The 26,098-nt window shown below is 36.5% G+C and overlaps 1 protein-coding gene and 1 non-coding gene across 2 annotated transcripts; both read left to right on the top strand.

Annotated features, from left to right (window-relative positions):
- Window positions 1–455: 455 nt before the first annotated feature.
- On the top strand, window positions 456–563 carry LOC130952108 (small nucleolar RNA R71). The gene has a single exon (XR_009074289.1). It is a non-coding gene; the product is annotated as a small nucleolar RNA R71 (small nucleolar RNA).
- Window positions 564–4,434: 3,871 nt separating this feature from the next.
- On the top strand, window positions 4,435–4,911 carry LOC130949555 (uncharacterized). Its single transcript, XM_057878238.1, has one exon. It carries the CDS (start codon window positions 4,435–4,437, stop codon window positions 4,909–4,911), a length of 477 nt encoding a protein of 158 aa, XP_057734221.1.
- The last annotated feature ends 21,187 nt before the right edge of the window (window positions 4,912–26,098 follow it).

Genomic DNA, 26,098 nt, shown 5'->3' with positions numbered 1-26,098 from the left:
ATAGTTAGAGGTTAACATAGTGGGAGAAAAATTTAATTCTCACCACAATTGATAAGGATAACTGGGATAGGACTTCCAATTTCTCATACCTTACTAAGAGTTTATTTTACAGTCATTTATTTATTTTATTTGTCATTTATCATAATTGTTCCTCATTCTCAAAACCCCCAATTTACAAAACTCATAACCAATAATAAGAACATACCTCATTGCAATTCCGTGAGAAGATGACCCGAGGTTTAAATACTTCGGTTATCAATTTATTTAGGGGTTTGTTACTTGTGACAACCAAAACATTTGTAAGAAAGGTTGATTGCTTGGTTTAGTAACTATACTTACAACGAGAGTTTACTATAACTTCTAAACCATCAATCTTCAGTTCTTCAATGGTCCAGTGACATCTTATAGAACTCAGATAGACCATAATAGAATATATCCGAAATGGTTCACTCTGAAAGCATGTCAGAAGGACACCTTTTGGTCATCTGCTTGTATCTTTTCCAAGCTTCATAGAGGGATTCACCATCTTTTTGTTTGAAGGTTTAAACATCCACTCTAAGCTTGCTCAGCTTTTGAGGAGGAAAGAACTTAGCCAAGAAGGCCGTGACCAGCTTATCCCAAGAGTCCAGGCTATCTTTAGGTTGTGAGTCCAACCATGTTCTAGCTCTGTCACTTACAACAAAAGGGAAAATCATGAGCCTGTAGACTTCCGGATCTACTCCATTAGTCTTAACAGTCTCACAGACCTGCATGAATTCAGTTAAAAACTGATAGGGATCTTCTGATGGAAGTCCATGAAACTTGCAGTTCTGTTGCATTAGAGCAACTAGTTGAGGTTTCAGCTTAAATTTGTTTGCTCCAATGGCAGGGATTGAGATGCTTCTTCCATCAAATTTGGAAGTAGGTGTAGTATAGTCACCCAGCATCCTCCTTGTGCCTCCACCATTGTTATTGGGTTCAGCCATATTTCTCTCTTTTTCGAGATTCTCTGTATGGTTTTCTCTGGATTGTTGTGCTTTAGCTTCTCTTAGCTTCTTCTTCAGAGTCCTTTCAGGTTCAGGATCTGCTTCAACAAGAATGTCCTTGTCCTTGCTCGTGCTCATATGAAAAAGAAGAGAACAGAAAAGAAGAGGAATCCTCTATGTCACAGTATTGAGATTCCTTTATGTTAGTAGAAGAAAAAAAGAATAGAAGAAGGAGAAGAGAGAAATTCGAACACAGAGAAGAAGAGGGGGTTTGAATTTTTAAGATGAAGAGAAGATTGTTAGTAATTAAATAAATAAATAAATAGAAGAAGATGAGATAGAGAGAAATTTGAAAATTATTTTTAAAAAAATAGTTAGTGATTTTTGAAAATTGAGAGAAGAAATACAATTAAAATTAAAATTTGAAACAATTAGTTAATTAAAAGAATTTTGAAAAAGAGGGAGGAATTTTCAAAAATTAGAGAGAGAAAAGTAGTTAGGTGGTTTTGAAAAAGATAAGAAACAATCAAAAAGACATTTAGTTAGTTGAAAAAGATTTGAAAATCAATTTTGAAAAGATAAGAAGTTAGAAAAGATTTTTGAAATTGATTTTGAAAAAGATATGATTCGAAAAAGATATTTTGAAAATATCTGATTGAAAAAGATATTTTGGAAAATATTTGATTTTTAAAATTAAAATTGATTACTTGACTAACAAGAAACTAAAAAATATGACTCTAGAATTTAAAGATTGAACCTTTCTTAACAAGAAAGTAACAAACTTCAAATTTTTGAATCAATCACATTAATTGTTAGTGAAGTTTTCGAAATTTTGAAATAAAGATAAGAAAAAGATTTTGGAAATAAATTTTAAAAATTTTCGAAAGTAATAAAAAAATGAAAAAGATTTGATTTTTGAAAAAGATTTTGAAAAGATAAGATTTTTAAAATTGAAATTTTGACTTGACTAACAAGAAACAACTAATTTTAAAAATTTTTGACTAAGTCAACACAAAGATTTTGAATTTTATGAGAGAAATAAGGAAAATATATTTATTTTTTTATTTTTGAAATTTTTTTAATGATGAGATAGAAAAACACAATTATGACCTAAAACATAAAAATTATGGATCAAAACACATGATGCATGCAAGAACACTATGAATGTCAAGAGGAACACCAAGAACACTTTGAAGATCAAGATGAACATCAAGACTTATTTTTGAAAAATTTTCAAGAAAAGAAAAACATGCAAGACACCAAACTTAGAAATTTTCAATGCTTAGACACTATGAATGCGAAAATGCACATGAAAAACAACAAAAAACACAAAACAAGAAAATTTAAAGATCAAACAAGAGGACTTACCAAGAACAACTTGAAGATCATGAAGAACACATGCATGAATTTTCAAAAAATGCAAAAGTCTATAAAACATGCAATTGACACCAAACTTAAAAATTGACTCAAGACTCAAACAAGAAACACATAATATTTTTGGTTTTTATGATCTTATTAATTTTTTTTTGAATTTTCGAAAATTGTTTTTAGAAAAACGAAAAAGAAAAAAAATTTTGAAAGATTTTTGAAAACTTTTTGAAAAGAAAATTACCTAATCTGAGCAACAAGATGAACTGTCAGTTGTCCAAACTCGAACAATCCCCGGCAACGGCGCCAAAAACTTGGTAGGCAAAATTGTGACTCATACTTTTCACAACTCAAACAATTCTTAGCAATGGCTCCAAAAACTTGGTGAACAATACTATGGTTCACACACATTCTTCACAACTTCACACAACTAACTAGCAAGTGCACTGGGTCATCTAAGTAATAAACCTTACGTGAGTAAGGGTCGATCCCACGGAGATTGTTGGTATGAAGCAAGCTATGGTCATCCTGTAAATCTCAGTCAGGCGGATTCTAATGGTTATAATGGTTTTCGAATATAAAGATAAATAAAACATAAAATAAAGATAGAGATACTTATGTAATTCATTGGTGGGAATTTCAGATAAGCGCATGAAGATACTGTGTTCCTTCTGAATCTCTGCTTTCCTACTGCTTTCATCCAATCATTCATACTCCTTTCCATGGCAAGCTGTATGTAAGGCATCACCGTTGTCAATGGCTACTTCCCATCTTCTCAGTGAAAATGGTCCAAATGCTCTGTCACAGCACGACTAATCATCTATCGGTTCTCGATCATGCTGGAATAGAATCCACTGATTCTTTTGCGTCTCTCACTACGCCCAACAATCGCGAGTTTGAAGCTCGTCACAGTCATTCAATCCTTGAATCCTACTCGGAATACCACAGACAAGGTTTAGACTTTCCGGATTCTCAAGAGTGGCCGCCAAAGGGTTCTAGCTTATACCAAGAAGATTCTGATCAAGGAATCCAAGAGATACATGCTCGGTCTGAGATAAAACGGAAGTGGTTGTCAAGCACGCGTTCATAAGTACGGATGATGATGAGTGTCACGGATCATCACATCCATCAGGTTGAAATGCAGCGAATATCTTAGAATAAGAATAAGCATGAATTGAATAGAAAACAGTAGTACTTTGCATTAAAACTCAAGGTACAGTAGAGCTCCACACCTTAATCTATGGTGTGTAGAAACTCCACCGTTGAAAATACATAAGAACAAGGTCTAGGCATGGCCGAATGGCCAGCCTCCCCCAATAGCATGTGAATACGAAAATAAGGAATAAAACCCCCAATACAATAGTAAAAAGTTCTATTTAAACTAAACTAGCTACTAGGGTTACAGAGATAAGTAATTGATGTAGAAATCCACTTCCGAGGCCCACTTGGTTTGTGCTTGGGTTGAGCTTGAGCTTTACACGTACAAAGGCTTCTCTTGGAGTTAAACGCCAAGTTGTAACGTGTTTTTGGCGTTTAACTCTAGTTTGTGACGTGTTTCTGGCGTTTTACTCCAGAATGCAGCATGGAACGGGCGTTGAACGCCAGTTTGCGTCATCTAAACTCGAACAAAGTATGGACTGTTTTATATTTCTGGAAAGCTCTGGATGTCTACTTTCCAACGCCGTTAAGAGCATGCCATTTGGAGTTCTGTAGCTCTAGAAAATCTATTTCGAGTGCAAGAAGGTCAGAATCCAACAGCATCAGCAGTCCTTTTTCAGCCTAAATCAGATTTTTGCTCAGGTCCCTCAATTTCAGCCAGAAAATACCTGAAATCATAGAAAAACACACAAACTCATAGTAAAGTCCAGAAATGTGAATTTTGCATAAAAACTAATAAAAACATCCCTAAAAGTAGCTTGATCCTACTAAAAACTACGTAAAAACAATGCCAAAAAGTGTATAAATTATTCGCTCATCAGTGTCCAACCGGGAGATTAAGAGAATCTTGGAGAAAGTGGTCAATCCATAAAGGAAGGATTGGAGCCTCCGATTAGGAGATGCACTATGGGCATATAGAACGGCCTACAAGACTCCGTTAGGGATGAGTCCCTTCCGGATCGTCTATGGTAAGGCAAGCCACCTTTCGGTGGAGATTAAGCACAAAGCCTATTGGGCAGTAAAGTGGTACAACATAGATTTGACCCAAGCAGGAGTAGCCAGAAAATTGCAGCTAGAGGAGCTCGAGTGTTTGAGGAATGAAGCGTATGAGAATGCCCAGATTTACAAGGAAAAGACTAAAGCATTCCATGACCATCACATCCGGAAGAAGGACTTCCAAGAAAGTGATGAGGTTCTCTTCTACAATTCGAGGCTTCATTTCATGCCTGGCAAGCTCCGCTCTAGATGGGAAGGACTTTTCAAGGTGAAGGAGATAAAGCCCTATGGAGTGGTGGAGTTGTTTGATCCTAAAAGTGAAGCAACTTTCAAGGTGAATGGACATAGAGTGAAGAAGTACCATGGCTACAAGCTCCCAAAAGAGCTAGAGGTGTTCCTATTGGCGGATGCACCTAGAGAATGAGAAGCTTGAGCAACTGACCATCCAACTTAAGGACGTTAAAGAAAAGTGCTTGGTGGGAGGCACCCCACCGTGGTAAGATCTTCCTTGTGTATACCATCTTGCTTTTAGCTTTAGATTCTTGTGAATTTTGTGACTTCTTGATGTTGATTGCTTAGGAATGCTAGTTTTATTGATCTTGTTGGATAACTAGGATATTTAGATAGATTTCATCATTTTGGTTTGGAAGAATTGTTGAAGTGGAGAGAATGCTACGTTTTGAATAGTGCATGAATTTGAGTGTCTTCTCTTGGCTACTAGCTTGAACACCTGCAGAAAATGTGTTAGAATAGCTTCTTTTATGTTGTGTAAAGAAAAAAAGCAAGGAAAACGGGCATCCGCGCGCGAGCGCGCTGTGCACGCGCGCGCCGGTGGTGCAATGTTACTCCTGGGCCAAAAAACCCGAGAGTTGTGCCTACCTTGTGCCCACTTTGTGTCCACTTCATGTCAGGCACCCACGCGCTAGCGTGCATGCCGCCTACACACCCCCTTGCAACTTGGCCATCGACGCGCAAGCACACTGTGTGCGTGTGCGTCGATGGTGCACTATGAACTCCCTGGTATAAAAATCCGAGAGTTATGCCATACTTGTGCCATACTTGTGCCTAGTCTGTGCCCGCACTGACGCGTCCACGCACTGCGCGCGTCCGCACCGGTAGCCAACCCAATCAGGAACGCATCAGCGTATTGTGCGCGTTCGCGCGCCTGTGCCGTCTCCCAACTCTGGTACAAATGACCCGAGACTTAGGCCAACTTTGTGCCAGCCCTGTGGCAGGGGCACAACTGTACTCCCGCGTATGCGCCAATTACTCGCACGCGTCCCTCGCTCCACCTTCACTGATGCGCTAGCATACTGTGCGCACGCGTCGGTTGCGCGAATCAGCTTTAAAGCTGTGCGCCCTGCTTCTCTCCCTCTCCCACCTTCTTTCTTATTTCTTCCTTCTTCTTTCTCCATCACCTCTCTTCTCTTCCTTTCCTTCTTCAATACTCCACCACCACTGTCTCCGGCTACTCACCGGCGACCACCACCTCTTCTGCTGGCACTACATCTCTTCCCTCTCTTTCTCATCTTCAAAAAGAAAATTTACCTTGTTATTTTACACTTCTCAAGGTTCTACTTCCGCCATATCTCATCTATTACTTTCTTTGCATCACTTCTTTTTCTAGTTAGATTTTTCTTGTTGATTTACTTATTTTCTCATGTAGTTACTTGATTATACCACTTGCTTTTTGCTTGTTTACTTTTTCTTCTTTTTGTTTTTTTCCATGGATGTTGAACTTGAACTTTGATTACTTTGATGGATCTTTTTTATTGTTTTTCATTATCTTTGTGAGTGGATGATATTGTGTGATGATTGATACTTCATTTTGGGCTTCAAATTCATTGAGTATCTCATAATTGCTCATTGCTTGTTAAATGCACGCCAAGTGTTCGAGGAAATGCACATATGCCATCTTGGTTTATTCTAGTTATATATCTTCAATTTGGTGCTTCCTCCTCATTCACTTGCTCTCTTCTAAGTGCATTGATAAACCCCATTTTTAGGGTTTATCTTGTGTTGAATTTAGAGTATTTTGATAATATTTTCTCACATTTAACCAATGAATTAGCATGGTTTTGTTATCTCTCCCGTATTTGTGCTTGAGTGTAAAAACATGCTTTTTAAGCCTTTACTTTGATAATTTTAATTCATCCGTGATTTCATAAGATGCCTTGATGTGTTTGCTAGTAATCTCAGGTTAAAATAGGCTAGGCATGGATCAAAGGAACAAGGAAGGAAGCATGCAACGAGAGAGAAGCACAAAAAGCCAAAGAACTGATCTCGTCCAAGGACGCGCACGCGCACAAGGCGCTCGCGCGCACATTGCAATATCGACCAGGGATGCATACGCATACTATGCGCGTCCGTGCCGAAGGCTGCACATGATTTTTAAATGAAACTCGTGCCCAGCGATTTCTGGGAAGCTATGGGGCCCAGTGCAACCAACTTTGGCGCCAAAATGCATTAAAAGGACCAAGGATTGAAGGGGAAGGCATCTTTCATCAATAGTTCATACATTCACATTAGGATTAGTTTAGAGATAGTTTCTAGAGAGAGAAGCTCTCACTTCTCTCTAGAATTAGGATTAGGTTTAGGTTAATCTCTCTTCTTAGATCTAGGATTAATTCATGATTTGATTTACTTTTCCTTTATCAATTCTTACTCTTTTATTCTTCCTCTCTCTAGTTATGTACCTTAATTCTTGCAATTCTTCATTTTGTTGTGGATCTAGTGTTGTTCTTTTGTTTTCTTTCAATAAAGCAATTTGAGGTAATTCATGATAATTGTGGTTTCCTTGATTGTTGTTGTTAATCCTTTGATTTCTTTCTTGTTGTGATTTACTATATTTCTCTTTTGTACCTTCCAAGTGTTTGATGAAATGCTTGGGAGAATGTTAGAATAGAATTTTATGTTCTTGGCTTGGGAAGATAACTTAGGAACTCTTGAGTTACTAATATCCAAGTGATTGATAGTTGATAGCCATTGACTCTAGCCTTCATTAATTCAATTAGTGAACTAGGATTTATGGACTTGGATTGATATAACTCACTTGACTTTCCTTTGCTATTAGCTAGAGGATGACTTAGTGAGATTGATCCTTGCTACTACCATGATTGTGATTAGTGATAATGATATAAGTCCTTGATCATCAAACCTTGCCAAGACCATTTTGTTAATAAAATTTCATTACCAATTGCTATTCAATTGTCTCATCTAAAACCCCAAAATAAACAAGTCCGTAACCAATAACAAGTACACTACCCTGCAAGTCCTTTGAGAGACGACCCGAGGTTTAAATACTTCGGTTTATAGATTTTTGGGGTTTGTACTTGTGACAAACAAATTTTTTTTATGAAAGGATTATTGTTGTTTTGGAGACTATACTTTACAACGCGATTTCATTAGTGAAATTCTAAACCATCAAAAATCTAATCATCAAAATGGCGCCGTTGCTGGGGGCTTTGCAATGGTGTTATGTTATTGGTTATTGTACATATGTGAATATTATAAATAGTTTGTCTTTTGTTTGATTACTAGTTTAGTTAGTTTTACTTTGTTTTTCCACCATGAATTCTCACTTTGGCTATGAGTTTGGTCCTAATTGTGTTGTAGGAAATGTGCATTTCAATGATGACACTCATTATGGATGGAACCAACAAAGATGGGAGGAGCCTCAAGGAATTGATCACTCCTATTGGCAACAACCTCCGGACACTTATAGGTATAATTCTCATCCTAATTCATGCCAATTCAATGGCTATGGTGACTCCTTTTATGATAATCAACCACCATCATATGCCTATGAACCTTATCCTCAACATGATGCTCAACCATACTCACAAGCCTCTCCATACCAAACACCTTCCTATGATCCATATCCACCATATGACCAATCACCCATATCATATTCTTATGACCACTATGAGTAAGATCCTTTAGAACCACCACAACCCTACTAAGATTACTACCAAGAACCACCTCAATGCACACCATCTCCATAATTTTACCAAGAAGAACCACCTTCTTACCATGAACCCTCTCTCCAACATAATGAACCTTCCTACTCACCCCAAGTCCCAATAGACAATCCTCTCACCTTGTTACTTCAAGGACAAGAAGCCATGAAGTGGGATACATTTGCGTTTGTAACCAATTTGACCAAGGTGGTACACGCTTTAGCCCACCAATGTTTGAATACTCAAGTTATCCCCGTAGCCTCATGTGGAAAGCCCAAGGAAGAGCAAAGCATGGAGGAGATATCGGATAATCCGGTGATAAGGAAGAATCGGTAGTAGTAATGGAACAATTGGAGAAGCTTACGGCTATTGAAACAAAGGAGGAAGTGGTCCAAGATTTAAGAAATATGAAACCACCATGTGAGTCTCAACAACCTCCGGAGCATATCAAGATTGAAGAACACGAGAAGGTTGATCAAGAAATAGATTCAATCATGGAGGAATTTCTATCTATAATTGAATCTCTTCCTAGTAGACATGAAGTTGAAACCATAGAAGAGTGTGCACAACCCCCCAAGGAAGAAGAAAATGGCATGGTGTATATTGAAATTGAAGAATATAAAGAGGTTGATCAAGAAACGGATTTATTTATCAATGAATTCCTATCCAAAATTGAACCACCTCCTATTGGGCAAGAAACTGAAGTTTTTGAAGACAACACCAAGCCAAGTGATAAAAGCGAAAAGGTTGAAATTGAAGAAATTTGTCAAGAGGAGGAAATACCCAAAGAAGAGCATAAAGAAGTAAGCCTTGTATTGTCTAAGTATGGGGAAGTCGCCGTTCCCAAATCACCATCCAACACAACATTCAAGTAGGTAAAATTCTTATCCCTAAGTTTTACTTTCTCATTTGAATATGGTTTAATTGAAACGGATGGACAACTTAGAGCTCTTTGTCGACTTAAAGGAAAAAGAGAATTGTGTAGTGGTTGGAAATTCGGTGTAAAGCTCACTAAGGTCAAAGATTTAAGATATAGGGATTATGATGGGACAAGAACCACTTTGTATGGGTCTAGAAGGAAGAATTTATGGACTAAAGAGAATTCTATGTGTCAACCGCCCTTATGTTAACCACCTGTACGGAGAAATCATGAGACTCAACTCACGGATCGGTGTGAAGATAAGATATGGGATCCCGGTTCGCTATGTGAAGACCAACTATGGGGACTCATATCTTGGGTTGAAATTCACCCAAGATTGGTGAAGATGGTTGGAAATTCTATCAACCAATTGAGTACAAGCACGGTGGGAGACAAGGATGAGTACAAGCACAAGCCACCATGACCATAAGCTCCTCAAAAAGGTCCAACTTAAGGACTTTAACTAAAAGTGCTAGGTGGGAGACACCCCACCATGGTAAACTCTTCCCAATCTCTTTTAGTATTGTATAGTAAGTGGTTTGAGTTGCCATTGTAGGTAGATCTTCAATTCATATAGATTTATTTGTATAAATTGATTGTTAGCATAGTCACATGTATGTTGTGTTTAGTAGTAGATGAATAAAATCAAATTGCATTTTTTGTGAACTGTATGATATTTGATTGAATAAAAGTTGTAGGCATTCATAGGGAACCCCTGGGCATATTTTTCTGCTTATTGAGCAAAAAAAAAAGGGGGGCGGGGGGGGGGGGGGAGGAAGGACGCACACGCACGCTATACGCGCACGCGTCCATGAGCGGATGCACCACCATACATTTTCCAGAGAGTTGAGCCTCTCTTGAACGAACATTGTGCCTTTGGCCCAAGTCGTCCCACGCGGACGCGCACAATGTGCGTCCGCGCTCATCATCATTAAGGGAAAGCACGCGGACGCGCACTTGCTGCGTACGCATTCCTAGGTTGATGCCACCATCCCACACATGCCACCCGAGAGTTAGGCTTGCGTTGGGCCAACACCAAGCCCCTGGCCCAAAACCTATCACGTGGACACGCACTGCGCGCCTCTGCGCCCATGAGTCTATAAGAGAATCCGCACGCGCGCGCATTTGTCTGCGCGGATCTGGTGATGCAACTTCTAAGCCATAATCCAGAGAATTACGCCTGCCCTGGGCCAACCTTAGGCCCCTAGCCCAACCTCAAGCACGCGTGCGCGCTCCATACGCGCACGCACTTTTTCCAATTCTCGTCTAGCACGCATAAGCGCACAAGGCGCTCACGCGTCGGTTCCCAAATCATCAATGCACGTGAAGGCGCCATGTGCGCGTCCGCGTCGATTTGAAAACTGGATAACCCTAGGATGCGAGGAAAGTTGCGCAGTTGCGCACCTCACCCCCTACTCTCATCTTCTCCAACGTCTCCTACCTTCTCTTCCTCCCTGCCACGCTCCGACCACCACGCCGGCGGCGACCGCCATCGCTACCCCTCCCTCTCCTGCTCATCCTCACTCTCTCACTCACTGTCACCACCGGCGCTGCAACCAAGCGCCGCCACAGGATCACCGCCGCCACTATCTGAGGCGGCAACTCTCTCTCTATTTCTGCCTCAACCCCCTGCCTACCCATTTCTGATTCTGCCCAGCTTCCAGGTTACCTGCTTTCGCCTCAACTCTGCTTTTGTGTTTCTTAATTTTACTCTTAGTTACTGTTAGTTTTAGTTAGTTAGAACTTGATTTTCGCATGTTAGGTTAGCTAGAGATATCTGCTGTTAGGTAGCTAGGTTCTAGATAGAGGATTCTAGGCCTGATAAGTGCGTCGTATTTGTTTACCTGCTTATGTATAGGGGTGGGCAAAAAAACTGGATCCAAGCCATTTTAAAAAAATCCAAACCAAACCATTTAAAAAAAACCAATTTTATACCAAAAAAAATCTAAACCAAATTATATTTATTTTATAGTTTGGTTTTTGATCCAATCCATTTAAATGGTTTTAAACCGGATCCAAATCCAGATCTAAAAAAACCCTAATTTTGATTTTTGAGTCTTCTCCTCTTCGACAAATCCCTTTCAACGAAACCAAATCCACTCTCCGACAAATCCACCATCAACATTTCTTCTTCTCTGCCTCTCGTCGGAGCTCGCCGGTGGTTTGTCAGCCTCTACCTCATCGAGTCATCAGTCTTCACTTTGATTCGAGACTCTGTCTCTCTGCCTCGAGTCCTCGACCTCCCATTCGTGACTCTGTCTTCTCTCTTTTTCGGTTCTCTTCTTCTTTCGTTGGTGGCTCACCGGAGCTCATGCTCATCAAATGAGGTAAGCCTCCTCCTTGCCCTTGTTCTGAGTTCTGTGTTTTATCTGGGTTTTTTCTATTTTGTTGATTTATTTTGTTTTGTTCCTTCATGAGTATACTAACTTCTTCACTTCAATGGATTGAATGTGCAGATTTTAAAATCTCTCAGTATTGAACATTTGAACTCTCCATTTCAATGGATCCTGCTGTAAGTTTCTTCTTCACTGTGGTTCACTTTTTGTTGAAAAATATCTAATTAAACTAAGTAGTAGTTGAATCCTTGATGAACTGATAAGATTTAGGATCAAAGTCATCAATTCATAAAGTAATCATTTTCTTTTTTTTTAAAAAAAACGGGGGGGGGGGGTTATTTATTTACTAGTAGGATTTTCTATTGGTCTATCTGCATTCTGCCATTTATGTAGCTTAATCTCTGCTAAGAAAAATATAATTTTGAAGTTTTTATTTATCACATATTTTAAGCGAATTCAACACTCAACTAGTTTGCTAAGCCACATTCAAGTTAATAGGTGCACAGTGTTTCCATGGGAAGTATTTCTGTTTCTGGCTTGAACAATATTATCATACATGGTCCACATTTGTTGAAACTTCCAGTAGTAACTATTGTTTTAACCTCTGTTTAAAATGCAGGTGATGTTCCTTGTGAAAATTCACTGTTAAGACAAGTGTCAAGTCTCCTGAGAAGATTGCCTGCTATTGAATTTGGGAAATTTCAAGATGATTTCTTAATGGTGAGTAGATTACTTTATCAAATTTGGACTAGGGAGCATGCATTATGTATAGAATAGTAAATAAAGTGGTATGATATGCAAGGATGGATAAATGGCATTAATCTTTTGAGAAAACTCATGATACTTTTGGATAGGGCAATTAGTATTCTTTAGGGGGAAAAGGGATTTGGCTCTAAGTGGAGAAGTTGGTTTCAGATTTTCATTCTAATGCTTCCCTTTTCTGTGATTATGATAGGTCACTATTAGTTACTACCAGTAATTAATTAATATGGGGTTTGATTATTTATGTTGATTCAGGCACTTTTAGTTTTGATCAGAATTAAGAATAATTGTCTAATTTAGTTTACTAAACATATTCTGATGCTTGAGTGACTACTTTTTATAGGGATAAGGTAGAGTTAATGCTGAAGTTTTATTGGCTGTTGTTTCTTTGGATTAGTTTGTGTTAATTTTAGCATGTTTGGCATCAAATTTTGAGTTATGTACGCATTGCTTTATATGCAGAGCAAGATGACTGAAAATAGTAATATTGAAGCAGCAGGGATGTCCGCTAGCACTCAACCATCTTCTCCACAGTCAGGTGTTCGTAAGAATCGGTTAGCTGTCTGGGATCATTTTGATGTAGAGAATGCTACTGAGAAGAAGGCTAAATGCAAATATTGTGGTAGCTTAATACAATATGAGAATGGAACAAGCTCAATGGGTGGTCATTTGAGAAGATGCAAGCAAAATCCTAATAATGATTCGAACAAAAGAAGAAAAACAACGACCACACCGACTATAGATGAGCGTGGTGTTTTAAATTCACCCAGTGCTTCCAAATTTGACCAAGAGGAGGCGCGAAGGGCACTTGTGGAAATGTTTATTGGGGAAGAGCTACCATTTTACTTCGTTGAAAGCCCAAAATTCCAAAAATTTGTGCATGCTCTACAAGCAAGATTCAAAGTTCCTTCACGAACTACATTAGCACGTGACATTGGAGCTCTTTATGCTGAAGAGAAGATGAAGTTGCAAGATTTTCTTTTGACAAACTGTGGTAGAGTATGTCTAACCACTGACACTTGGACTTCAATTCAAAATTTTACTTATATGAGTTTGACACCACTCTTTGTTGATTTGGATTGGAAATTACATAAAAAATACTTAATTTTTGTCAAGTGACAAGTCATTCAGGAGAGGTTATAGGAGCAACAATTGAATCTTGTTTAAATAATTGGAATTTGAATCGGGTCTTTAGTGTGACAGTTGATAATGCCTCATCTAATGACGTTGCAATTAAATTTCTGAAGCAGCGATTGAATTCTTGGAATAGCATTATTTTGAATGGTGAATTTATTCATATGAGGTGTTGTGCACATATTATAAACTTAATTGTAAAAGAGGGGTTGAAAGAGATTGATGAATTGGTCTTGAGGATTCGTAGTGCAGTAAAGTATGTTAGATCTCCTCCATCTAGAGTTAGTAGGTTTCAAAAGTGTGTTGAACTAGAAAAAATTCAATATAAAGGCTTGCCTTGCATGGATGTTGAGACTAGGTGGAACTCTACCTATCAAATGTTAGAGGTAGCTTTGAAGCATCGCAAAGCATTTGAGTTGCTTGCTTTGAAAGATAATACCTATATAGGAGAGATGAATGGAGGAAAAGGGAGAGGTGTTCCTTCTGATTCAGACTGGGAGTATGCTGAGTCCATTGTACCATTTTTGCGAGTGTTCAGTGATGCCACTATACGTGTTTCTGGTAACTTATATGTTACCAGTGATATGTATATGAAGGAAGTATTTGCAATTGGACAATTTATTCGTCATTCTTGTGATTCTATTGATTTTAGTACTATGTCAATGGCAGAAAGGATGAGGGTTAAGTATGAGAAGTATTGGGGCAATCCTGATTCGGTGAATATGTTGTTATTGATTGCTATCGTACTTAATCTATTGCAAAAGATTGAGTATGTCAATTATTTCTTGGATTAATTCTCTGGAGAAGAAAAAGGAGGCAAATTGAAGTCAAAGTTGTCTAAGTGCATAAAGTTACTTTATCAGTAATACCAAAGTTCTGAGGAAGCCAGTGAAGCTGATACGCAAGATGTTCAAGCCAACAACATTAATACCGATCTTCATGGCATGGGCTTTTTTCTGCAAGCAACCAGTCGTAGAACAAATACAAGATCTGAACTTGATAGATATTTACAAGAAGAATGCGAGCCATACTCCCATAAGTTCGATATACTAAACTGGTGGAAGGTCAACTCAACCCGATTTTCAATTCTTGGAAATATGGCTCGTGAGGCATTGGCTATACCTGTTTCTACGGTAGCTTCGGAGTCTGCATTTAGTACTGGAGGAAGAGTCCTCGATCCATACCGCAGTTCCTTAACACCTAGAATGGTAGAAGCCTTAGTCTGCACAGGAGATTGGCTTAAGGAAGATCTTTTCTCTACTTTAGATGATGATGGTGAAGTTCTTCAACAAGTTGATCAAGGTATAAAATTTGTTTCATATTTCTTCTTATTTTATTTTATTTTTGTTTTTGTTATCTTTCTATTTTAGAATTTAGGTATTAGTTACCAATTAAAAGTTGTTGAATATAGACTTGATAATTAATTTGATTCCCTTGGCAGATATATTTTCCTCTAATGATGGTGCTTGTTCTATGGCGGCATCAATTGATAATCTTGATGATGACTAGGTATGCTTAATATTCTCATTTGGTTTAGTACTTTCATTCAAAGATTTGTTTTAAAATGACAAAGGTATATTTTGTTATTTGCAGATATATTTTCCTCAAAGGTTGTGGTTGTTTGATGATTTTGTTGGCAACTTAGCATCTTTTGATACTTTGTGGTTGTTGTTTTAGAGAGATTTTTTAGTTGTATTCTTTTGATATATTGAGAATGATTAAATGTTATATAGATTAGCTATTGTTATTATATTTATAAATAACCAAATTCTAGTTGTAATGAACCTATACACTTTAAAATGACTTTAGTATTAATTTTACTTTTAAAAAAATTATGGTTTGAAAATTGAATTTCTAAAAACGGGTTTTAAAAGTGGATTTTTTGTTAAAATATCTGGTTTGAAAATTGAATTTTTAAAAACTAGTTTTAAAATTGGATTTTTGTTTAAAGAAACTGGTTTTAAAACTGGATTTTCAAAAATTGGTTTTAAAACTGAATTTTTGGTTAAAAAATCTGGTTTTAAAACTGGATTTTATTAAAAAAACCGGATTTTAGATTTGAATTTTTTAAAAAAAACCGGATTTTAGATTTGGATTTTAAAAAAAATAGATTTAAAACCAGTTTTATATGTAAAACTGGATTTAAAACCGGTTTTATATGTAAAACTGGATTTAAAACCGGTTTATAAATAAAACCAGATTTAAATTCTAAAACCGATTTTTGTTTTTCCAAACCGGTTTAGAACCGGTTTCTCTCTTCAATCCAGTTCTGGTTTGGTTTCATGAACCATAAAACTGGTTCTGAAATGGATCCAGTTTGGATTTATAAAAATCCAAACCATACCCAGCCCTACTTATGTACATATTGTTTGCTGCTGAGTGGTTTGATTATACTTTGCCATGATGTACCTATCCTATTGCTATGCTTGCTAAATTCTGTGATTGGTATTTGAATGGTACTGTTGAGCTATTTCTTGTTCGCTTTTGCTACCCGGGAACATCCAATTTTAAGCCGAAATGCTGCCCAATGTTTTTGATAAAACTATTTCACTTTTAGATATCGGTTTCGAAATTGAACTTGGCACTTTCAAACTGAGCTTTGCATAACTTACCAAGTTCAATACCCGGGACTTTTGGGACAGCTTTTCCATTCTTATGTTATTTCCCGTAATTGGCATCACCCAAGTAAACTCATGTATTTTTGAGAATTCCATACTCTCATGATGGTGAACATAATTGTTGTGCACAATTTGCATATTTCTTTTCATTAGGCAATTCTTCACTATACCACTAATCGTCTAATTTCATTTTCTTAACTCCCTAACTTTTCTAACTTACTAACTTCACTTTTAATTACGCTTAACCCTTTAACCATTCTTTTAGGGTATGATTGATGAATATGCCTATTCTTTGAGCATTGTGCTACATTGATTGAAATGTTGAATTCTTGGTTTATGGCTATGTTTTCTGTGCTTACTTGCTATCCAAGTTTTCAATTTTAGTTCACCACATGCCTATTTGTCATTCATCTTACATCCTGAACATGTATTACTTGCTTCGTGCTATTTGCTTAGTCGCTTATATTCTATTCTATCCTTATTTTCAGGATGTCAGACAAAGGAACCATAGCCACTACCTCCTAGAAAAGGAAACACTCTAAGATTTCTACCCCTTCTCCTTATGCAAATTATGCTAAGAATCCGCTGAATGACACAGATAAGGAAAATCAGTTGCTACCTTCCACTGATCCAGAAAATTTTCCCAACCTTTATTGTGAGCTTCGCCTTCCCAGGTATCGGAAGAAAAACTTGAACATTGAGAAGAAGCTCGTCCTCCCCAATGATGTGAGACGCGCAATCAGCACCTGTATCCTAGAGTTGGGTTTGGAATTTGTTGATAGGGATTTGGGAAACATCAACGTCTCATGAGTCAAGGAGTTCTATTGCAACTTTTTCCGTCCTACTCTAGATTCAGTACAGCTAAGGGGTAGAGAGATCACTACAACAAATATGGCCTTTAGCAACGCCAAATTTTGCAACGCCTTAAAACCGTTCTCTTAGATAGGTTTAGACAACGGTTTTTTAAAGTGTTACTGTTGAATTCCATTTTTCATTATTTTATAGCAACAAATTAAAACCGTTCTCTTTGACTGTTTTAAGGAACGGTTTTATAACTGTTACTATGATTTGTTTTTAAGCAACGGTTTTTTATTGTTGTTTAAATAATTGTACAAAAGAAACACATAAAAACCGTTGCCAAAATACTACACTTTAAAACCGTTCTATTAGATGATTTTAGACAACGGTTTTTACAATGTTGCTGATGAAGTTCAATTTTTTATTACATTATAGCCACAAAATAAAACCGTTCTCTTTGACTATTTTAAAAAACGGTTTTATAACCATTACAACAGTTGTTTATCAAACAATAATTTTTTAATATTATTTATATAATTATACAAATTAAAAGATACATATAAAAATAATTATAAATAAACATACAAATTTAAATAATTTATTCTATAAATACTAAATTTATAAAATACTCAAAAACTATTGTTATAAATATATAACACATATTATTTTTAGAAAATATAAAATTAAAATAAATTTATAATAAATATTATATATTTTTGCTATAAATATATAATGTAACATCTTACATTTTTAAAAATCTAAATATAGATAAATTGTGATTTTATCTTATTAAATTTAAATTTTATAATTTTAGAAATTATTTTAATAGAAAATAATAAAAGAGATTCAGAAATAAATTCATTTTGAATCAATTAATATTGTTACGTAATTTTATTATAATGGAATATTTTGTATAGTTTTAGTAATTAAAAAATAAAAAAAAATTGTACAATTTAATTTAAGTAATTTTTATTATAAAAAAGTTATAACTTGTTATTAATTTGAACTCTTTATTTTATAAAGAAATCTATTAAGAATAATTAAATTAATTATATTAATTTTTTGGAGTTAAATTAATTAATATTCTTGTGTAATTTTTATTAATTGGTTATTTCATATAATTTAAAATTAAAACTCTAACGATAAAAAATATAAAAAATTATATTATTTAATTTAAATAATTAATATTTTTAAATTTAAAATTGTATTTTATAAAGTGTGATTAATACATTTATTTTATAATTTAAATTAAAAATAATTATTTTAACTCATTAATATATTAATAAATAAAATTTTATACATTTTAAAAATAATCTTTACCGTATTAAATTTAAATTCTAAATTATTATTTTATTTTAAATATTTTATAAAATTATTATATTATTATATTATTAGTAGTCACCAAAAAAAAATATTATTAGTAAATATTTTACCATAATTCTAAAATTATCAAATAAAACCCTAATTTCACAAAAATCCTAAATTTGTTATTGAATCCATGAACACACTTACCGAAAACGAAACAAAAGGAAAGGGGAAACGAAAGAAATGGAAAAAAGAGAAGGGGGAATCGGGGAAGAAGAAGGGAAGGAGAGGGAGAAGAGCGCGCCGTCGCTGCGCCCTGCCCGCCTGTCGCCGCCGTTCCGTGGAGCCGCCGCCATCGTCGTGCGAACCGGAGGTGTGGAGACGGAGAAGAGTGCGCGCGAGAGAGGAGAAGTAGCCACCATTGCTGGCGGGGTTGGGTTCGCCGTCGCCGTTGAGCTGTGTGCCGCCGTTGGCGTCTGGATCGCCACTCTGTTTCTGCTGCAACTCGCCACTGTCCTGATGAGCTTTACCCTACGAGTTACTTTGCTGTCGCCTAATATTGATTTTAATGTTGATTTGGTAGAATGCTGTTCTGATGTTGATTTAGTAACTGGTTATTTGGAAATGCTGTTGTGATTTTATTTTGATTTTAAGATTGATTTAGTATGTAATTGTTTCTCTGGCAATGCTGCTCTGCTTTTGTTTTGATTCCAATTGCCCTCATACTCAATTTCACCAAACTAGACATACACTTACCTTGAAGCAGCTTGGTCTGATCATTGGCAAAGGTCAGTTATTCATTATTATTAGTAGCTTGACATTGTGGTTTAGTTCTTTTACTTTCATATTCATTGCAACAAGAGGAACACTAAGATAATTCCCCAATTAATTAGCAAAACGTATGGTTGATATACTTGCGAAGATCTCTTTTCTTTGTTTGGATACATTTTGAGAACAAAGAGCTCTGAATTTGTCAAAATTGACCTTTATGCCTGAAACTTTAAGTAACTAATCCAAAGTAGAAACAACCCTTTGCACTTGAGTTTTCTTGGCTTTACAAAATAAAATAAAATCATTTGCAAACATAAGATGTGATTGTGATATATAAGGTCCTCCTCAAAAAATAGCAACAGAATCCCAACTACTTATGCTGAAGAAATATTATTCCTCAAACCTACAACTCCTTGATTTGTAATGTCGAGCTATAGAGTAGTGGCTTCTCTTAAGGTGTTAAATCCACATGAAGGTAGTTCGTGGCTCAAGGAGTGAATATCTTCAATTATTACATCTATCTTCCCGCAATCATTCCCACTCTTGATTCCCTTTAATTCGGCCTTATGTGTTCTTGATCATAATTGCAAACGACCTTGTCCCCTTCTTTTAAGAGAAAGCAGCATCAACGTTAACTTTCAACCAGTCTTCACTACTTGTAATCTTCTTCCTGGTGCTCTTTCTTTCTGTTTTGGATTATTTGCCTCTTTTGTATTAGGACTGCTGCATTTTCTATAGTTATTCTACGGTCTGGTTGACTATGATTGAAAATGGCTGCATTTTTTATTTTCCAAATGGCCCATACAAGTTAATCTGTTCTGTAGCTACTTTATTTGTGTGATAATAAAGGTGACGTTGCTGGTCCCTAATAGCATTCAGTTTTAACAAATTTGTTGCTTTAGATAGTGGTGCAAATTGTTATAAGGTTCTAGGAGAGGGTAATTCAGGTATTTTTGAGTCTTTGAGATGAATCAATTAATAGAGACTGTTGAAGTTGATTGATTGAAGGCATGGAGAAAGAGGGGAAAAAGTTCTGTTAATAATTAACATTCATTTGTATGTTTTACAAAAATGAGTAATATTGTTCAAATTTGGGAGACTGTTATAAGCATTTCTTTCTCTTGATTACTCTTTCATTTTTTTGATTATACTCATTTAAGCAAGAGAAATTCATGATTTTTGTGGTGATTTTGTCTTCAGATCCTCTGCTGGTGAAGGCTGCTATACAGCACCACATTTATTGCAGACTCTGCTCTCTCATTTGGCGCAAGCAATAGCAGATTATGTTGTTTTCCAAGTGGAGTCTGGGCTCACTGCATACAAATATTTGATTCATAGGGTGGACAACTACCACCTGATATGTGGGAACGCTGGTCAAAGCCTTATATCAAAGAGGTAATGTAGAAATAGTTCTAATTTATTTTCATCTTATTGAAATTGTGTTCTAATTTTTCAAACTGTTCTATTTGGGATCCATGTCAAAGCAAGCCTAAGTGTATGTATTTCAACTTTTGCTTATTTGTTTAGTTGAATATTTGAACTAGACAAACCATGTGTGGCTTTCAAAGGTTTGCAATGATTACAGGTTTTGTTTTATGTAAATTATTGTTTTGTTCCAAGCTCTCATGATTGTCATTTGGTTGGTAAATAATAAGATGAGCTAAGAGCTTGTAATTTGTAAGCATCCAGTGGTAAATAAGCTCACTGGATATTGATCTTGGTCTTCTGAATTTCGGAGAGAAAGTCCAAATCAGAGGCTACACCTTCAAACTTTTTTATTTAATTGAAACTAGGTTGCTATTAGTGCATCATCATCATTTATAAAACATAAAATATTTGCGAATTGAACGTTGGGCGCAAGATGCTATTGTTCTAAATCTTTTCCTCTTTTGCCATTTACTAATTTCTAAACATCCAGATTGTAGATTTGGTCAAGAAAAGATGCCCTGAGACACCTATTGTTCTTTATATAAATGGAAATGGTGGCCTCCTTGAGCGTATGAAAGATACTGGAGTTGATGTTATTGGGCTGGACTGGACTGTGGATATGGCAGATGGAAGAAGAAGATTGGGTAGTGGAATAGGTATGCAGGGAAATGTGGACCCTGCCTACTTATTCTCCCCACTTTCTGCCCTCACTGAAGAAATTTAGAGGTTGGCGATTTAATATCTTTTTAACTCTGACATTCTTCACTCTTGATAGTCATATCCTTTACCTGTTCAGCCTGCATTTTTCCCTGTTCATGATTTAGATTCAGTGCGACTGTCAAGGTTAGTATTCACAGATACCTTCCCTGATATTTGGTTAACTATCTGCATAACTTTGTGTTTGTCTTTTTAATGCTTAGTATCTAGGTTTTCTAATCTGCCAAAAATGTTTATACAGATAAAGATCAGATTTAAGATTCTTTCTAGTTCTTTATGTGGAGCAGTTGCCATTGAAGCTAAGAGAGTCCACTCAAGCTGTTACCACACCAACTTTGTTTATGTGGAGCAGTTGCCATTGAAGCCAAGAGAGACCACTCAAGCTGAGTTACCACACCAATTTTGTTGAAGAAAAATGAAGATATTGCCACCCTTAGGCTATAGTATTATGGTATTTTGAAAAATGATGATATATAAGTAAAAGTAGTTATGACCTAGATTAGTATTATGTTATTTTGCAATGATGATATAATGTGATTGTGGATCTTATAACAATTTTTATAAGTCAAAATTAATGGTAAATGTTCAATTAGTTTTCTTTAATAGTTTGATTCAAATAGTTTAGGTTATTTATTGACACTAAATTAAAAAAAAAAAGTTGGAAATTTCATTCACGAGAAAATTCTTATAAATAAAGAATTATATTATAAAAAACCGTTGTCAAAAGTCATAAAAGGCAATGGTGTTAAAACTGTTGTCAAAGAAAACTATAAAATGGCAATGATATTAAAACCGTTGCCAAAAAGTGACACTAATTGCAACGCTTTAAAACCGTTGGCTTTGTGAATAATAAAACTACAACAGTTTAAAACCGTTGCCTATCTAGTTATGGTTTTAGACCGTTACGTCATGAAAGAAAACGGTTCAAAACCGTTGCTTATTGAGTAACGGATCAAAACCGTTGTCTAAAACTTTCCGTCAAAACCGTTGTCTATGCCACTAACTGTGACAACGGTTTTTCTGTTACCGTTGCCTTAGGTAAAAAACCGTTGCCTTTGAGCATTGGTAACGGCCGCATATACCACAGGTCAAAAACCGTTGCCAAAGCGTTGTCTAAAGTTTTGGGAATGGTTTTTCAATCTATGGCAACGGTTTTTTACCGTTGCAAAAAGCCTTGTTTGTTGTAGTGGATCATGATTACTGAGACTGCTATTGAGGAGGCATTGCAGTGCCGCCACCTTACTGATGGCACCTACGCTCATCAGCAGGCGGAGACAGCTATTCAGTACATGACTTTCGACTATGAGGCGCTTAAGCGCGTGATTGCCATACCCGATGCTCCTTGGGTCATGGATTCGGACAACACAAAGCCCAAAGGGATGCTTTTTGTTGATTTGACTAGAGAGGCCAAGACTTGGCAGATGATATTTACCCACTATGTCTTACCCACCACTCACTTTTCCGAGATCCCGATGGAGATGTTACTTCTGATTGGTTGTGTCATGGAGGGTAAGGAGGTTTATTTTCCCCGATTGATCCGGCAGAGCATGTGGCGAGCACACATTCGTGGCCTGCTCCCATTTCCTACACTGGTCACCAGCATGGCCGCATTAGCCGAGGTTCCTTGGCTGGATGATGATATGACACCACCACCCCCAAATGACGATGACAAAGAGGTTACTATTCCTTGGGGTGGCTGGGTGCACAAGAAGCCCCCAGCTAGATGCCGTTCTCGGGCTAGGGCAGCTAGACCTTCACCCGCCATAGCAGCAGCCCCATCCTCTTCTACAGCCCCTTCTTCAGCCGCAGCCCATGTACCACCACCACCAGCACCTCAGCCGACTTACTTACTGGTTCAGCGTCTCTTCTGGTTCATGGAGTGTAGCAAGCGCCAGATCATGCGTCGACTGGATTAGATTGATCAGATGTTTGTGGCCCAGGGCCTTGAGCTACCCCCTCTTCCAGAGTTTTTCGGTTCAGACGAAGAGACCCTTGAGGAGGTGCATGCCGATTGACACGATGAGGGTACTCATGAGGAGGAGCCGGTTCACATGGAAATACCACCTCAGACTCAGGAGACTCAGCCTCAGCCAGAGCCAGTGCCTACCGGTGCACCTATCTCTGATCCTCAGGATTAGCCTCGAGGACAATGCTCGATCTTAAGTGTGGGGAGGTTGCCGGTGGCACCATTAGAGGACTGGTGAATATTTTAGCTATTTCCTAGTTATGCTACCTAATTATCTTATTTTGGATACTTTTGTATATATTTGTCATTTTGGATATTTCAGATACTTTTGCCTTAGTAGTTGCATACTTTGCTATTTTGGATATTAGATGTTTTGGATGCTAGATCTCATACTTTTAGTTGGGTTTTTCTTTATATACTTTTGCATATTTTTCTTTTAGTTTGTGGTTGTGATTAGAAACTATTTTGGAATTGCTAAATCCTTGTTAGCCCTTTTTGCATAAGAAAATTGTTTTGATTGGAAAAGGAAAGGGTAAACTAGAGAATTTTTAGAATTTCTCAATCACAACAATGCTTAGTCAAATATTGAGATTTTCCAAGGAATTTAACTATAGGGAACCACTCCAATTGATTGGAAAAATTTTGTGGAACTTGCTTGAATTTTATTTTGTGAAGCATGTTTTGAGCTAAGAACACATGCAAGTGAGTTTTGAGCCTATTGATGTGGTTACATTTTATAACCACCTATTCTTCCTTCTTGTGTGAAATTATTCTCTCTCTATAATTGTGATCCTTGATTTGCTTAATTCTATATGTCCAATTACTCCTTGTATTTATGCATTTATATGATTGAGGCCATTATTTCATTAGCTCACTTAACCAAATAGCCTACCTTTTATCATCCATTGCAACCAATTTTGAGCCTATGCTTAACCCAATTATTCTTCATTTTAGCACATTACAAGCCCAAAGCGAAAAAAACAATGAAAGTCCCTCGTTTGGATCTTTGATTGGCTTAGGCTAGTGAGAGTGCTTATTTTCAAGATTAGTGAGGATTGGGAACATTGATTGGGATAAAAGGGTTGTTTTGTATTTTTATATCTGGGAATTGGTGTATGCTCATGTATTGGTTAAATGTAAAACCTTATGCATTGATATTCTTGAAAGAAAAGAAAGAAAAATGATGAGAAAATCAAAAGAAAAACAAAAGAAAAAGAAAAAAAAAGAAAAGAAAAGAAAGAAAAAAAATATGTAGGAAAGAAAGGAAAAGAAAAGCAATAAAAGGGTACAAAATACCCCAAAGTAAAGTTCGAAAAAAATCAATGCATAAGTGTTGTGAAATGAAAAGAAAATGCATGAGTATGTGAAAAGTGAAAGATGGGTAGTTAGGTTAGAATTCAATTGTATAGGTCATTATATAGGCTAGGTGGGAAAGTTTAAGCTCATCAAAGGTCCAAATTCTAGTCCACTTATCCATATATGATCCTACCATGACCCTAGCCCCATTACAACCTACAAAAGACCTCATGATGAATGTATGCATGCATGGATTAAGTGTTGATTGTTAGAAGAAGATCAAATCTTGGAAAAACATGATTAGAAGAGAATTGAGTGAATTAACCCTTAAACACTTGAGTGAAAAGAGCAGATACACATCCGGTGAGGGTTCAAAAGCTCAATTACATGTTTTCACCACTATCATCTATATTCATGCAATTGTTGTTTGGACTCGATTCCTATTGCTCTAGCTCTTGTGCTTACACATGTTCTCTTGGGAATTGATTTGTTTGGACCAAGCATTTTCATTCACTTTAGGTAGTTGCATTTAGATAGGTTCACGTAGCTAAGTTGCATTTAATGAATGTTATACCCCTTAGTTCTTTCTTATTTTAGCATGAGGACATGCTAAGGTTTAAGTGTGGGGAGGTTGATAAACCCCATTTTTAGGGTTTATCTTGTGTTGAATTTAGAGTATTTTGATAATATTTTCTCACATTTAACCAATGAATTAGCATGGTTTTGCTATCTCTCCTGTATTTGTGTTTGAGTGTAAAAACATGCTTTTTAAGCCTTTACTTTGATAATTTTAATTCATCCTTGATTCTATAAGATGCCTTGATGTGTTTGCTAGTAATCTCAGGTTAAAATAGGCTAGGCATGGATCAAAGGAACAAGGAAGGAAGCATGCAAGTAGATAGAAGCACAAAAAGCCAAAGAACTGATCTCATCAAAGGACGCGCACACGCACAAGGCGCTCGCGCGCATATTGCAATATCGACCAGGGACGTGTACGCGTACTATGCGCGTCTGCGCCAAAGGCCGCACGTGATTTTTAAATGAAACTTGTGCCCAGCAATTTCTGGGAAACAATGGGGCCCAATGCAACCAACTTTGGCGCCAAAATGCATTAAAAGGACCAAGGATTGAAGGGGAAGGCATCTTTCATCAATAGTTCATACATTCACATTAGGATTAGTTTAGAGATAGTTTCTAGAGAGAGAAGCTCTCACTTCTCTCTAGAATTAGGATTAGGTTTAGGTTAATGTCTCTTCTTAGATCTAGGATTAATTCATGCTTTGATTTACTTTTCCTTTATCAATTCTTACTCTTCTATTCTTCCTCTCTCTAGTTATGTACTTTAATTCTTGTAATTCTTCATTTTGTTGTGGATCTAGTGTTGTTCTTTTGTTTTCTTTCAATAAAGAAATTTGAGGTAATTCATGATAATTGTGGTTTCCTTAATTGTTGTTGTTAATCCTTTGTTTTCTTTCTTGTTGTGATTTACTATATTTCTCTTTTGTACCTTCCAAGTATTTGATGAAATGCTTGGGAGAATGTTAGAATAGAATTTTATGTTCTTGGCTTGGGAATATAACTTAGGAACTCTTGAGTTACTAA

Source organism: Arachis stenosperma, chromosome 9, assembly GCF_014773155.1.
Source record: "Arachis stenosperma cultivar V10309 chromosome 9, arast.V10309.gnm1.PFL2, whole genome shotgun sequence".
NCBI lineage: Eukaryota > Viridiplantae > Streptophyta > Magnoliopsida > Fabales > Fabaceae > Arachis > Arachis stenosperma.
This window is presented reverse-complemented; position numbering and strand designations above follow the sequence as displayed.